We start from the raw sequence: 15,196 nt of genomic DNA on the forward strand, positions 1-15,196 counted from the left end.
TGTATTGTGACACCGCCAACCATGAACCCGAACACCGTCCAGACAGTTCTGTGGCTGCTGTCAAGGAGGGAGTATGAATACTGGGAAGATGCTGCATGTGCCTGAGTCCAAAACACAAAATTCTGCAGAGTCACGGGTGTTTTGTGTGCTTTGTGCCATCGCAGACATCACCAGTCAGTGTGTGATCAAAGTGAAGCTAAGCTAGATGCTGACAGCGGTGGTACAGATGCTGTGGTATCTTCTGTGGGGGTTGTCAGCTCAAGTGCGTACGGCTGTGATAAAGGTCCCCAGCGAACCAATACTAGAGGCGTTAAAGAGAAATTGTCTTCAACTTGCTGATTTTCCATCAGAGGGCGCTGAGGATTCAGAAGTGTCGGTGTTAATAGGAGCAGGCTATTACTGGCAAATAGTGACTGGCAGAGTGCAGAGGATAACAGAATCACGAGCCAAGTTGAAAGCCGTTGAAAGCAGCTTCGATGGGTTCTGCAGGGTCCAGTTACCACGTCCAGTGTAACCGATGCCAATTGCATGCACATCTCCCTAGAGGACAACTACATGCCTTCTAGGACGTAGAGATTTTTTTCATGAACAAAATCCAGAGCCCAGAAGAAACAGAAGCTCTTTAGAACTCTCAGAAGACTTTAAAGGACAAGGATGGCGACCGGACAGACCAGATCTCCCGAATAACTTCAGAGTTGCAAGGAGACGATTTGAAGGCCTCAAGAGGAGACTAAATGGATGCAACGCTGTGCACAAGGTGCAACGATGTCGTACAAGATTATCTGCGAGGATGTACCAGAGCACATCTCAGTGGCAGATCAAACCTCCCACCACTGGGGGCGCAAGGCTGACTGCTACGGCTGTCGGCCCTTTATAATTGGAGAGGCTTTGGGGTCAGGCGTTGCTGATCGTGAGGAAGGCAAACAGTTTTTGACCGTTTTATGGGAGCGTTGTGTTTATGGTTGATTTTATGATTTGAGTACCGGCAACTAGGTTCTGTCGATGCGGTTATTTTTTATTATGTGGTAAGAATAAACATGATGGACTTTACCACTGGAAACTGTCTTCAATTAAATGCGTCAGAAAAAAACAAGAGAGCATTCAAGTGGTGACTGGTTGAATAGGCAACGGGGGCACGACACTGAGGTTGTGAAGTACTACATGCCACATCATGCTGTGAAGATGTAGTGACAACTAAACTGAGAGTCGTATTTGATGCTTCATCACACTCCTCAATGACTGTTTCCTGGCTGGGCCCAACCTGAACCCAAATCTGTTATGTGCTGAAAATTTAGAGTCCACCAGATAGCCTTTACGGCAGACATCACCAAGGCTTTCTTACAGATGGAACTAGCAAAAAGAGACAAAGATGTTGTGAGGTTCCTGTGGCTACATGGACCTCCAACCGCAGACTGTGAAAATGAGCTGCGCATCATGACAATGAGTGTTTTTTTGGAGTGTCATTCAGCCCGTTCCTGTTAGCTGCAACAATAAGAAAACATATGAAGCGGTATGAAGCGGAACAGCCTTAGACAGTGGCGGCACTGAGAGAGTCCCTCTGCAGAGATGGTTTTATCTCTAGCTCATGTGATGTGGATGAAACCAGTTACCACAACAGCAAAGGAGATTTTGTCTTACGCTGGCATGAACCTGTGCAAATCAGTGACAAATTCACCAGACCTGAGAGACAAGTGGACAGAAAGGGGACTGGAGTTTTGTGTGTTTGATTTAAAGGGATTATTGGAAAGTGCAAAGAGCAAAGAAAACACAAAGAGAAGTGTGCTACAGACATCTTTGACAGTCTTTGACCCAATCCGTTTCCTTACTCCATTCACTATATTTGATTGTTTGTTTCAAGGACTATGAGAGGGGAATCGGTTGGGATGAGCAGCTTCCCCCAGACTTGGCAGAAAAATGTGATCAGTGGTGTGCAGAGCCGCCACAGCTCCACCTGGTGGACAATCCAAGCTGGTACCACATCTGGTACCATACTATCTCTGTGCTTAGTAGTTGACGTTCACTGTTTAACTGGATTTACACTGTTGTGGAAGGAAAAAGTGCTCTGTGTTCGTAACATTCTTTAAGTTCCTGAAATAATAATATAATACATTTTATTTATATAGCCCTTTTCAAAATTCTCAAAGTCGCTTTATATGGTTGAAATCAACATAAAACAAGGACATCATATAAAATCACAGCATTAACTACACATTAAAAGCAGATCTAAAAAAGGTGTGTTTGAAATGGTGTTGACTCGGTGCATGCTGTTGTATCTGTGTATTACGGTCTCTGTGAAACTAGTTAAAAAAAACTAATTTTATCTCTGAAAGTTTACAAAGATCATACTTTCCTGGCTCATTACTGACTATTATATGTACAGAATAATATTATTATTTTCAAAAATTGGAACTATGTTTTGATAATGAGCATTTTTAACTCATAAACAGATTCTGAATATGCTTTGGTGAAAAGTAGGTGTTCAATTTTTTATGACAACTCATGTCTGACATCGATCATGTCAACAATATGAAACACTTTAAGCAATAACTGTACTTTGGAAAACACACTATAGAAGGTTGTTCAGGACAAAAGTACAGTGTGCAACCATTGCAGCTCTCTTTATGAACACATACATGTTACCTGAAATGAACCCCAGCACGTTGCGCAGCATCTGGAGTGACCAGCAGGGGGCGACAGCGGCTGTCTGTAATACTGTCTAAGTATTACAGTCAGACAATCTTAGTAATACTAAGACTGTCTGCAATACTTAAAGAATATTGACTGAGTCTCACGTTCACAGGAACTTTCATCTCATCGTTTATATTTCATATCTTGCAATGACTCTCAAATAATTCATTGATCTATTTAGGCCGACAGTATGAACCTGACAAAACTCTTTGATCCGGACCTCTGTTGCAAAGTAAAAACACAAATGTACCGTGTAGTTATTTTATATTTCTTTATTTTGTTATGCCTCTCCAGTGTAAAGTTCTATGATGTTCATTTATAATTAAGCGACAGCAGTGTTATGAACATGATTAATTAATTAAGTTCCCATGTTGTTTCCCTCTTACATATTAAGGTCACATCTTGTTCCGTTGCACCTTCATGTATGTATCATCAACTTCTGTTCTGGTACACGATCAGTAAAGATTACAAACGTTTACGAGTTCATTTGAATACAATTGGGAAGAATTATACTGCACATTGCTGGCTGTTCCACCATTTTATTTATATCAACATGTAATGTTACAAATATCAATGCTTACCAGTAATAACAGTAATGCCTTTGAGTCAAATGGAAATCAAAAAGATATTAAATATACATACATTTTGTCCTACATTTAATTATATCAGAAATATTATGATATTGTTTCTAATAACAGATCTAGAAAGACCTTCGGTAAATAAACGGTATAAATACTGTACATACAGGTTACATGAGCATGCTATATTCTATGTGACAAATAAAATACTTTAAAACTTTCAGAATGATTATTTCTCGATCAGCCTGAACCATCAGTCTCCTTTTTGCTTTCTGAGTAGATGAAACAGCTGCTGACAGCTTCCTGTGTGTGTGAGGAGCTTCCTGTGTGTGTGAGGAGCTTCCTGTGTGTGTGAGGAGCTTCCTGAACCCACCAGCACAGAAGAAGCAGATGGAGACAAACTCAGTCCTCTGTGCTGGTGGGGACGGGACGGTCCTCGTCCTCTCGGCTGGTGGCGTCGGGGTGGAGGGGCAGGGAGGACCGGACTCACTGGGTCTCTGACTCTCTGGGGTGCTGAGAGGGTTCAGAGGTCTGCTGTGGGTCTGGGGGGTCCTGGGATGACGGGTTGGTTGAACTCCACCCTCAGTTGGCCCGAGAGTGAGACCTGAGGAGTCCTGCCCTGTGAGACACAAACACAAGAGATGAATACTTTTGAACTCAACTATACAACCTTCACATTGTTGTGTTGAATCTGGCCTCCATTGGTGAAATCGTTTTACTGATACTTCTGAACTGCTGGAGAGGAATTACTTACTCCGCCCACTGGAAGAAAGGCGACCGCCGCTCTCCATCTGGTCCTGTAGTCCTCCATCCTTCTCCTCTGCTCCGTCTTCAAGGAGACCCTGGCTGCTGCTTCCTGTATCACGACCATCAATACCTGAGTAAAAGAGACTTGGAAACTTTTCTTAACTTTAGTAGTTTTTACTGCACATCTGTCTGGTTCGGCTTCACCTAACTATACAAATAAACAGAGCGAGTGAAATGATGTTCCTGGGAATCTTGACTTTTCCAAACTTTCAAGGCCAAACTCCAAAGTACACAACTGGGGGCGGAGCTTCTTCAGGACGTTCCGCACCAAATCCTCTGCTGCAGGGTGCTACCTATTGCCAACCCCGCCAGACGCAAGGGAAGGCTGTCTGGCGCTTTATCAGTCCTGCCAGACATAAAGGTTTTACAATCCTGCAGCAAACAGGCTGTCGGTCTCAGTCCGAGTCGCTGTCCTCATCCCTCTGCCAGTATCTTCTGAAGGAGCCAAAGAGAGACTCTCCGTAGTCCTCTTCTCTGGTCCTCTTGGCGGAGGATCCAAGGCCCGACGTGGAGGGTGCAGACTCTTCGTCGTCCTCTTCTCTGGTCCTCTTGGAGGATCCGAGACCCGACGTGGAGGGAGCAGACTCTTCTGACCTCTGGGGACCTGGGGGCGCCGCGTCATCTTCATTTTCTTCTTCCTCCTCTTCTACCACTTCTTCATCGTCTTCCTCTTCTTCGTCCGCTTCCTCTTGTTCCGAGAAGGAGCCGTATCCGGAATCTTCGCTCTCCCTGTCTTCCTCGTTGTCCCACCAGTTGTCTTCCTCTTGCTCGTCGTCCTGTAGATGTTCACCAGGGAGGCGCTGTGGAATGAACACCCCGTGTTCCCAAACACCAAACATCATATAACCGTTCACCAATGCAACGTCAAACTCACCTTGATTACCTTCGTCGTCAAAGGGGATCCAGACGGGGACTCCTGCGTCATCTCCCATGATGTCGTTCACACCAGCTGAGAGGGGAAGGTTCAAACGTAAGAATTTCCCATAACATTAAATATTTCTGGATTACAATGTGCAATAATCAAATTTTGAAATATTTAAAAAAAGACAGCATATGCATAACAACGACAGACAACACAAGAGGCTGTGCCTTTAAACATTTAACAATAATATCAAAACACAACGCAGTTCTTCCTCTGTGTTTCAACAGATGAGGGAATAAGAAGCAATTTTAATGCATGTGACATTTAATGATGAACATTATAGTTGTTACATAGATAGAGAGAGATTTAAAAGACAATGATAATAACTATTGTTGTTATTGATTTTGTCAGCAGTATTACTATTCATATAAGTCCCAAACAACATAGTATGCCTTGTAATTAACAAGCTTGAATCCTAAACTGCACATTAAGAGTGCTTCAAGGCTTTTTTTGTGGTCAATTAACTGACAGTTGAGTCTCATGAGCTCTCAGCAAAGACATTTATTTTGCACCAAACACTTGTCAAGACTTCAGTGTGTGTGAACAAATCGATTAATAGTTTGCAATAAACATGGCGAAACATGGTGATATTAATCCAACATGACCACAATCACCTCTTGAGTTTATAACCCATTATTCTCTCAGTTTATGAGGTTCATATCACGTGAACATGCAGTCCAATAATTACATATCAGATATCTCTCTTGTCCCCCAAAAACATATCTCAACAACGAGCAAAGTGAATTTTAATGTTAGATGTTAACTAAATCAGTTATTTAATATGATAACGTAAAAGGAGCAGTTGTTTGTACAATAAGTCACGTTTCCACAGTCAAAACAAACCAACTCAGAGTCACCTGCAGGTCACGTGTCGAACGTACGTAAGAATTCCATAAAAATGGCTCAGGCGCCATTTTGTTTTTTGACATTTTCATGTTAAATTTCGACGTTTTGATACCTAAAACACAAAATAACCGGGTTTTCGAACCTCCATGATAATAGTTAACACACTCCACCCATCTCCTGCAATTTTTAAGAAATTCTGTCGATTAAATATTATTTTACAGGCTTGACAATATTCAGTGACTTTTTAACCTTAAAACTTTTAAACCTTGAGACTTTTAACCTAGAAATCATTGATTTCTAAACAGAGAACACTTTTAAGAATTTAAAGGGATACATTGACGATAAAAATAAAAAAAGAAGATGTTTTTAAATGTAAAAGTGGTCTTACCTGCACAGCTCTGGTCCAGCTCACAGCCGGGTCGCTTCAGCAGGGCTCTGTCTCTCGCTCGATGTTCAGACCGCTGAAGTCCTTCAGGGTCCTTTTGCTCTATAGTAGAGTTCTGTTCGCCAACAAGTCTCCTTTCTCTCTCAAAGTGTCTCTCAAAGTTGTCTTCACAGTTTTGGGCTCACGGGAGGTTTTCAGCTGCTCGTGTCAAAGTCCAAAGTGTAAAGGGAAGATCCAGAACCGCCGCGGCCCTGAAGTAGCCTCGGTCCAGTTTCCATGGCAATTTCTGACAGGTTGCGTGCGTGCGTGCGTCCTTGCGTGCGATTGCGCAATACAGAAAGAGAGACATATTCATTATTTTGATCATATTTGTTAAATATGTATTTTTTTTTTATTGTATTTGTCAGTGATCTGGTGCTATTCAGTACAGCTATGAGTTGTAAACATTACACAACCCGTCTCTGCAACACGTATTTAAAATAAAACTTGACTGCTCCTAATGGCTATGGATGTGTTAAATACAGATAGCAAACTTTATGTGGATTGTAATTTGACGACGTAATAACGTTTACTTTTACAATGTTAACACAGAAATCTGATAGATCTTTACTTATTGTTTTGCCTCCACAATGAAAACGTGTTATTCTCATGCCAATAAATTCCCTTCCAATGTGAAGCTCTTTATTGAAACCATCCTCTCCTCTTTTAGTGGATTCGTTGATCAACTCCAAAACCATCAACATAAAAGTTCATTTCGATCAGGAGAGAATAGTCGAATAAAGTACGGATCATTGTTTATTGTTAACAGATGATATGTGATGATAAAGTCAGGGAGTCTTTGGCGCTTGGACTCTTCAGGAGATCTGTAACTGAGGGCCGTCTGTCCCGATCAGCAACACCATGAATCCCCCCTGGAGTCTAGACCTGGTGGTGGTGATGATGAGGATGATGATGAGTTGATGAAGCTGATTGATCTGATGAAGACTGGTTAGAGGTGCAGGGTGCGTAACAGCGACATGGATGAACTGAAGTAGAAAGACAGTCATGTCTACATAGAAAGGAGCAAGATGATTGGCTGACAACGTCAGTGTTTCGTTGTGCTTATTTGTCAGAAGAGACCAGTTGATCTACAGCTGTCGTAGTTGACGCCCCGAAAGATGACAGCAGAGTTTAGTCTTCCTAATAGAGCTTCATTTATGATTATTTGTATGTTTTATTTTATTCTGAAAAACTGAAACAGTGACGCTGTCCGACTGAAGAAAACGCGCTGGATTTAAATACAGAAACGGACCCATTCAGTGATCTAATTGAGGTTTTATACTGTGTTCCCATTCTGACCTATATTATGCCAGAACAATATAATAATATATGTCCCAATATTAAATATTGCAGCATGAAGCACATTATTCTGAAAAGACCAAACCACTTCATGTAACGATTAGTTTTCTCACAGCCTCTCCTGTCTCAAACAGGTTTTAACCAGAAACATCAAACATTTTAAAATGTTAAACAGCTTTTCTATTTAAGACAAAATGTCTTCAATGTGAAGTTGCTAATTGCAGTTGCCCTGTCTGTCAAGCTTGGAGCCTCTGAAGATATCCTTTGAAGATTCTCCATCTATGAATCATTGCGTCCAAAAACCTAAACAATAATGTTATTTTTTATAAATATCAGCAAGTAGTGCTGTGGATTTGTTACTTAACCATTCCATTAATTGTTTCCAGAACAACTGTGTATGTGATCTCGATCAACGTATTGATCCTGTTCAGATCAAACAAACACGCAAACTGAGTCAAGAGAAACATGTGTATGCAAAACGGGTTTTATTCACTGATCATTTAATGAAACTTCAATTGCTGAAAGATCATGTGTTCTTAGAGAGTCAATTTAACAATAACGTTCAATATAAATTCAAGATACATTCAAAATTGCATACACAAGTTTCAAGATGTAAACTCTACATTCTTAGATTTCTCAGTGTCAGAGACGTGTTGTATTGTGTTTGAGATATATACAACATGCTGTCCTGCTATTCTTTGAGATATGATGAATGATATCTTGCCGTATACATTGTGGATTTATTTTCAAGAGAAAATACACATAACACACACAATTCAAACGAGTGCACTTCAGCCCACAGATGACCGGAACGTTGTGCAACGCCTGACAAACACACGGACCTCTTAAGAGCAACGGACTTCCTGGTAACGCTTAAACGAAAGAAAGTTATACCAGACTACATAATTAAAAAAAAGTATGTATTAATTAAGCTTTGATGACAACTTATTGATGAATATATGTGTTAGTTATTAAATATGGCACGTGTTGGAAATAAAAATACCACTTTACCATGAAACAGGAAGTGACCTGCGACTAACCAATCAGTTCCACGGAAAACGTGTCATGCGCAGTAGAGCTTGTGATGGCAGTATGGTCCGCGTGAAGGTGAATGTGAGCTAAAACGTTCGTACACATTGAACTATAGTTCTCGGTTTCTGCGTTTCACCGGTGTTTCTAGTGCACTTACTCTCTGCTACAGGTAAGAAACACTTTAAGACTGTTAAGAAGGGAAGTGTCGTGTTTCATCGTGTTGAGTGTTATCAGTTATAGGGTTTTAATGAAGATTGGCTTCAATACGATGAATAAAACGTCATTAACGTGAGCCCACAGTGTGAAGTCAATAGGCTCGTCCAGACGAGAGCAGGCGGCCGCTGCAGGAGACGTTCATTATAAACTGCGATCAAGTCGGACAGTTTTCAGCTGCCTTCAAAGTATACACAGGAAGTCACAGGAAAAATGACTTCCGGTTAGTTGCGATCTGTAGTCTACTTGTAGTTTAAAGATCACGTTTGGATTTATAAATATATATTTATGGAGAAATATGTGTGTAGCTGCGTCCTTTGTTCTTTTCTGCCTGTGTATTGAACTATGTGTGCCTGTACATTACTACTGGTTTTGATACGTGTTGTATAAATATGTTTATGTACTATCAACCACACAAGATAGGTTTTTAGATTAAACCTGAGACTAATAGTCCAATCGAATCCAAATAGTACAATCCAAGTGAAGTATTATAACTACACATAAAATAAGGATTTTCTACAACACGTGGTGTTTGCTGTCAGATCTAAGAGCCAATCAGCTCTCTGATTGGCGTTTCCCATCATGCACTGGGCCAGGCAGTCGGTGGAGGACTGCTGTGGTTCCTGGCTCTGAAATCGACAGCCGCCTCGCTCTCGTGAGAGTATCGTTGACCACGTGTGCATGACGTCCGAGCAAGTTGGGAGCAAGTAGGACACAAATCTAATCCATGCATTGCCCATTGATCGCCAGCGATCGATTCTGCACAGAACTGGCTCATCTCGAACAAACCTAATATGTATATATATGGACGGAGAAGCGTTTACAGAACCGTCGATAGGGTCGCTTTGGACTGTAAATGCGAGTCTAGACTCTGGCTGCTTGCTTTCCTTCTCTCTAAGGGTCTTTTTTTTAAACATGTGGGCCCAATCCCAATCTCCACCCTTATGGACTCAGAGACTTTGTCCGTGAGGCTTTAGGGGTCTCCCATTCTCTGGCAGACACTTTGACCCCTTTATTAGCCCTAAGTCAGCATTAGATTCCAACTTTGATCAAGGAAATTACCCAGAGTTCATAGCAATGTGACGTTAATCATGCAGTTCCCAATGGAAGAATGGAGACGTAAAGAAAAAATAGGCACATGGGGGTTTAGCCCGATAAAATACCTTTACACTACAACATTATGGATTAAAGATGAAACATACAAACACATGAAATTAGAGGAATGCAAGCAGAAATTAGATAGATACATAGATATAGATTATTTTTTTTCGTTCATCAAACATTCCGTTTTGAGAAAAAGGTGTACATAGATAATTTAAAATGACTTCACATCTCTTGAGAAAGACGTTCAATTCAAATCAAATAATAAAAAGTATCAAATAAATACACAATTGTACACAATATTGTTGTCAGCGGATATGTTGCAGCAAAGTGCTGTACCATTCATATTCGCACCAGTTCAAGCCCTCACAGCCTCTCACACTCAACCACTTAGCAGGTGACATCAGTAACTCCCTCTAATATCTTCGACCACATTTTGGTTCACCTTTGATAATAAACGACTGTGTATGATTTGATGGTTCTCTGATAATCGGAAAGCAAATAAATATGGTTAAACACAAGTTCTGTGCTGTTGGCCCAAAATAAATATAAATACAAAATAGGTGATTCTCAAAATAATAATATGCTATAAACATATAAACTCTTTTTTCTTTTTTTTAAATTACATTTTGTAGTACATATTAGTGCAGACACTCCACTGCTATCGATGGAACAACACAACTATTCCTTCTGGTTTCCAATTTGTTCATCTTCACGTGACTTTTACCCTAACGTCTTCAACCTTATATTATGTCTGTTTAAATTTGTTTTGCCATTTTATGTCAGCTTTTATGTTCTACCGGTCTCAGGTTTAAAGTCCTCTCTTTGCTCGGCTCAGCGGCCATGGCCGGCCTGTCCAGCTACGCCATGCGCATGGCCCGACTGAGTGCACAGATCTTTGGGGGCGTGGCGCGTCCAACAGACTCCAGATCTATGAAGGTGGTCCAGCTGTTCCAGGAACCTCCCATGGCCAAGAAGAAGGAGGTGTACGACTGGTACCCGCAGCACAAGATTTACTACTCCATGACCCAGAAGCTCCGGTTCATGGGGCTGTTCAGGTACTCAAAATGACACGCTTGATTGTAAAGGTCTGCTGGAAGAGTTTTCAACGTGAAACATCTGAACAGGAAGTGTCATTTAGCAGCGGCTTCATATTGATGAGTTATAAATTAAACTCTTAAGCACCCAGTGAGAACGTTTGATCAAATGTTCACTCTTCTTTTCTCAGAGACGAGCATGAGGACTTCAAGGAGGAGATGCGTCGCCTGAGGAAACTTAGAGGAAAAGGGAAACCGAAGAAAGGAGAGGGGAAGAGAGCGAGCAAGAAGAAATGAGCTGCCTTCTGTTTCTTTTCTTGTTCTTTGGCAGGTAGACACCATTGAACTGTCTACAGGCTCTTTATTCTGCCGTCCTCAAGGAGGAACAGGAAGATGCTCCTCTGTATCCTGACCCCTGACCTCCCAGGAAGAATCAAGACAAGAGAGCGTGTCACCAGAGATAGCAACACATGAACTGATAATCACCGATATTGTTCGACATCAGATTAAACATGACAATAAAGATGCATCTGTTACCTCTTGAGTGTTTGTGATTACTATCACTACTGATGGTAAATGGACCTTTACTTTATGGATCTTTTCTAGACTCAAAGTGTTTAAATCTACATGTCATCATTTACTCATCATTTACTGTATGGTACTGCTACTCCTTTATATTGCCACTGAAAAATGGGTGTTCTTACTATTGTTACTAGTATGACCATTAGCATGACTACTGCTGCTGCTCTTGTACTCTTTAGTAGGACTACTGCTGCTGCTGTTGTACTCTTTACCATGACTACTGCTGCTGCTGTTGTACCCTTTTGCAGGACTACTTCTGCTGCTATTGTACTCTTTCGCAGGACCCAGGCATTAAAAAAATATATTAAGTATATTTAATCTTTGCATACTTGAGTATACTTACATATATTTGAAGCCCTACTAATCATCAGTATACTTAGTGTGCTATTTTGGAACAACTTATTTTGTACTTAAATAGTATTTAAGTACAACTTGAAGTATATTAAGTATATTTTGTTGTGCTAAATTGGAACAACCTAAAGAATACTTAGTGCATTTTAAGTATATTACTGTGTATGTACTAATATACATGCCGATAGCTCACTTAAAATGTGTTCTTAGTTGAAATATGTCAAGATTCAAATAGTATTATATTTATGTGCTAATAGTATACCAAAAGTATAACTTTTGGTATACTGTTAGATTGGCTTATTCCAATTCCTAGGAAAGCTTTCTTATTACTATGCTATATTACTTTGTACACTACATACTATTGTCCATTCAAATATTAAAAACGTATAACCAGTACCCTAAATCTTAACTAATACTGGATACAACTAAATCTTGTCAAATGTCTAATATATAGCTGTGAAATTATTAAGTTATTCAGTGAGTTATGAACGTTGGTTTTCTGGATAATGGGTCTGTTGTCCACACCATCAGCACCATCAGTGATGAATGGGTTTACGATGACGAGTTGTGGTTAAGCACTTTGAGTGGTCGGAAGAGCAGAAAAGAGACATAAGCACAGGTCTATTTACATAACTTTTATATAAATTATTTCCATTCAATGTCACTTTTTAAAAGTATATTTTTTTCTACTTCCATAAACTTAAAGAGTAACATCCCTTTCAGCTTAAAACCAATATGTATTTTTATAATACAATTAGTGGATACAGGTTGTTATCTTGACGTTTGAGACAAAAGTATTTGTATTCAACATGTTGTTGTATACATGCCCTCTACTGGTTGAAACGGGATATTGCAATAGTTCTCTTCTATTAGCTGAGCTGGAGGCCGGTTTGTCCAAACTACTGAATATCTATGATGCTCTAAGCCTCACAGGAACCTTTACAGTGACACTCGGAGACTTTTCCTGCACTGGTCCACATATTGTTTTGAGCATTAAATATCAAATAAGTCCAGTCGGTAGTCTCGAGTCTCCTGTCCATTTGTGTGAAGCAACTCGATTCACTGGAGATCTTAACCTTTTGAAAACCGAAGCGCCATACGATATGGCGCAGTACGTCTTGTTCCCCGTGTTCAAGTGGTCATATGAACCCAAATGACTTCTAATACTTTCATATTTTTTTTTTCCAATTAAATTTAAATTTCATTTTATCTATAATTATAATACAGTCAGCATTATTCACTTCTCGAGCGGTCCCCGGGTTTTTCCAACTCCATGGTTCAGGCCCTTAACAACATCTCACATACTAATAACACACCTTTCTGGAAAGGTTAGGACTGAAGGAATCTGAATCGGCAACAAAAAGCAAAACAAAGCTTTGACATGTTGGAAAGGTGTTTTAGTTTAAAAAAATTAAAAAAAACCTGTTGTTTGGTTCAAAAATAGAAAAGTTACTTGTTCTATGGGAAAACATTGTTGAATTTTTGCGTGCTACGGCTTTAAATCTTTTGGAGCGTCTGCTGGTTTACAGGTAGACATATGACTTAAATTTAACAGTTACTTTAATGTTTTACCCATATGTATATTCTCATAAATATTACAGTATTGTAGCACTTTAAAGGAAGTGAATAAACGTTGTGCTTGCAGAGATAATTAAGTTTACGTTTGAGAAAAAAGAGACTTTGAAAATCAGCCAGGGTTAGCCAGCTGAGCCCACCTCGAGTGGACTATCTGAGAAATCATGACGATCAGCGAGAGGGTTGTCATGGTGCTGGAACCGGCTCGGGCTACCTTGTCTTTTCTCTGAGCAGCAGGACACAAGACTCCAAGCGGGTGCCAGACCTGGAGGGCTCGGAGATTGTCCGTGTTGTAATTATCCTCATCATAATAATACGTTTTGCTTATAATTCACAGAGGACACCCTGTGAGAGATGGACCCAGAGCTGCACAAAACAAAATCCTGGCAGCCTGTTTCATAAACTATATCCTGTCTGACTCTACAAGAGGGTGGAAGTAGATGTTCGGATTAAACACACAGATTGTTTGCCGGGTAGCGGTCCAACGAATTGCCAACTTTAAATCCACAGAGAGAGTTGTGTGTGTCCAATTATTATATTCGGTCATTCCCTGTCTCTCGGGTCATCAATCCTGCTGCTGTCACTCCTCATCTGTCATCATCAATGAGAATTCATCCCACCTTTCACGTCTCCAGGATTAAACTGGTCAAGGAGAACTGCCTTGTCTTGTGTGTTAATGCCAAGCTCTCAGCCTTTTCCGACCATGTTTTGCCTCTCTAGTCAACCTTGGATTTGTTTGCCTGTTTCACTGACCTCCTGGTTTTGACCCTGCCTGAACACCAATAAAGAAATTCAATTGTCTGTCTGTTTCCGAGTTGTGCTAATGGGTTCAAGTACCTTTTAAACCTTACATATTTGGGCTGAATGTAATGATTAGATGGGCTTATCGCAGTCAAATGACATCCACATATGTCAGACCTTTTTTTCTGTCTGAGCATGTAATTTATTAATAGCCATCAGGTTGTAATGAGAATTTAAATAATTTAATTTTATATAGATATATATTTTGGTTTTAACAGTCTGACGGTCATACAATAACTTATTGATAAATTGATATCCATCAATTGTGAAATGATTCAGTTCCTTTTGTACAGCCCAAAATCCCAAATGACTAATTTGCCTTAGAGGTCTTGCTCTCTACTGACCATCATTTCACTTGTCACTCAGTCAGGGGAAATGTGACCAGTAGAGAGCAAGCCCTCCAAGGCAAATTGTCATTTGGGATTTTGGGATATACAAACTAAACTGAATTGAATTGAGTAGAGAGTGACCTGTGCTTCTCATCCACATATTCAATTGGTCTGTTGGATGTTTCTCCTGTATGCGATGGCTGCTGTAGTTTACTTTATGCTGCCAGAGATCAAAGAGAAGACTCTGGAGGAGAGGATCTGCTTTCAAACAAGTAGGATCTATATTTGTCTGATTAAATATTCATTATCACGTGCAGTGGCATGACACACTTGTGTGTCTTTGGCCTTGTTTTGCAGGTTTTACCAGAGAGTGCCTCAGGGTGATTCATTATAGGATATGACTATACGAGGCTTTTCTCTATTGCACCCGCTATATTATGTGTGGCATCTTTGTGAAACCTGCTAATGTGTATTTTTGGGTGACTTTTGTAAACATTTTGGGTGTGTGCATTGACATTTTTGAAAATAGCAAGATGATAAGAATGGCCAAAATCGGACACAATAGCTTGATAGCGCCCTCTTGAGTTGTGAAAACCATTTCGTCCATTGTA

General features: G+C 40.3%; 2 protein-coding genes across 3 annotated transcripts; one reads left to right on the forward strand and one right to left on the reverse strand.

The window, feature by feature from the left end:
- Nucleotides 1–4,247: 4,247 nt before the first annotated feature.
- On the reverse strand, nt 4,248–6,406 carry LOC137804533 (ribosomal RNA processing protein 1 homolog). Its single transcript, XM_068603826.1, has 2 exons — nt 6,230–6,406; nt 4,248–5,022 (listed from the first exon to the last, which is right to left on the reverse strand). The coding sequence occupies exon 2, from the start codon at nt 5,003–5,005 to the stop codon at nt 4,469–4,471; it is 537 nt and encodes a 178-aa protein (XP_068459927.1). The 5' UTR covers nt 5,006–5,022; nt 6,230–6,406; the 3' UTR covers nt 4,248–4,468.
- A 2,239-nt stretch (nt 6,407–8,645) lies between these two features.
- mrps33 (mitochondrial ribosomal protein S33) lies at nt 8,646–11,483 on the forward strand. Of its 2 annotated transcripts, none has more exons than XM_068603165.1 (3): nt 8,646–8,765; nt 10,720–10,968; nt 11,139–11,483. In XM_068603165.1, the coding sequence occupies exons 2-3, from the start codon at nt 10,754–10,756 to the stop codon at nt 11,242–11,244; spliced, it is 321 nt and encodes a 106-aa protein (XP_068459266.1). In that variant the 5' UTR covers nt 8,646–8,765; nt 10,720–10,753; the 3' UTR covers nt 11,245–11,483. The 2 variants fall into 2 exon arrangements, with proteins under 2 accessions (XP_068459266.1, XP_068459267.1); XM_068603166.1 differs by having other exon boundaries at nt 10,749–10,968.
- The last annotated feature ends 3,713 nt before the right edge of the window (nt 11,484–15,196 follow it).

This window comes from Clinocottus analis, unplaced genomic scaffold, assembly GCF_023055335.1.
Source record: "Clinocottus analis isolate CAN_PGR_092001 unplaced genomic scaffold, fCliAna1.0.p SCAF_6, whole genome shotgun sequence".
NCBI classification, from domain to species: Eukaryota; Metazoa; Chordata; class Actinopteri; order Perciformes; family Cottidae; genus Clinocottus; species Clinocottus analis.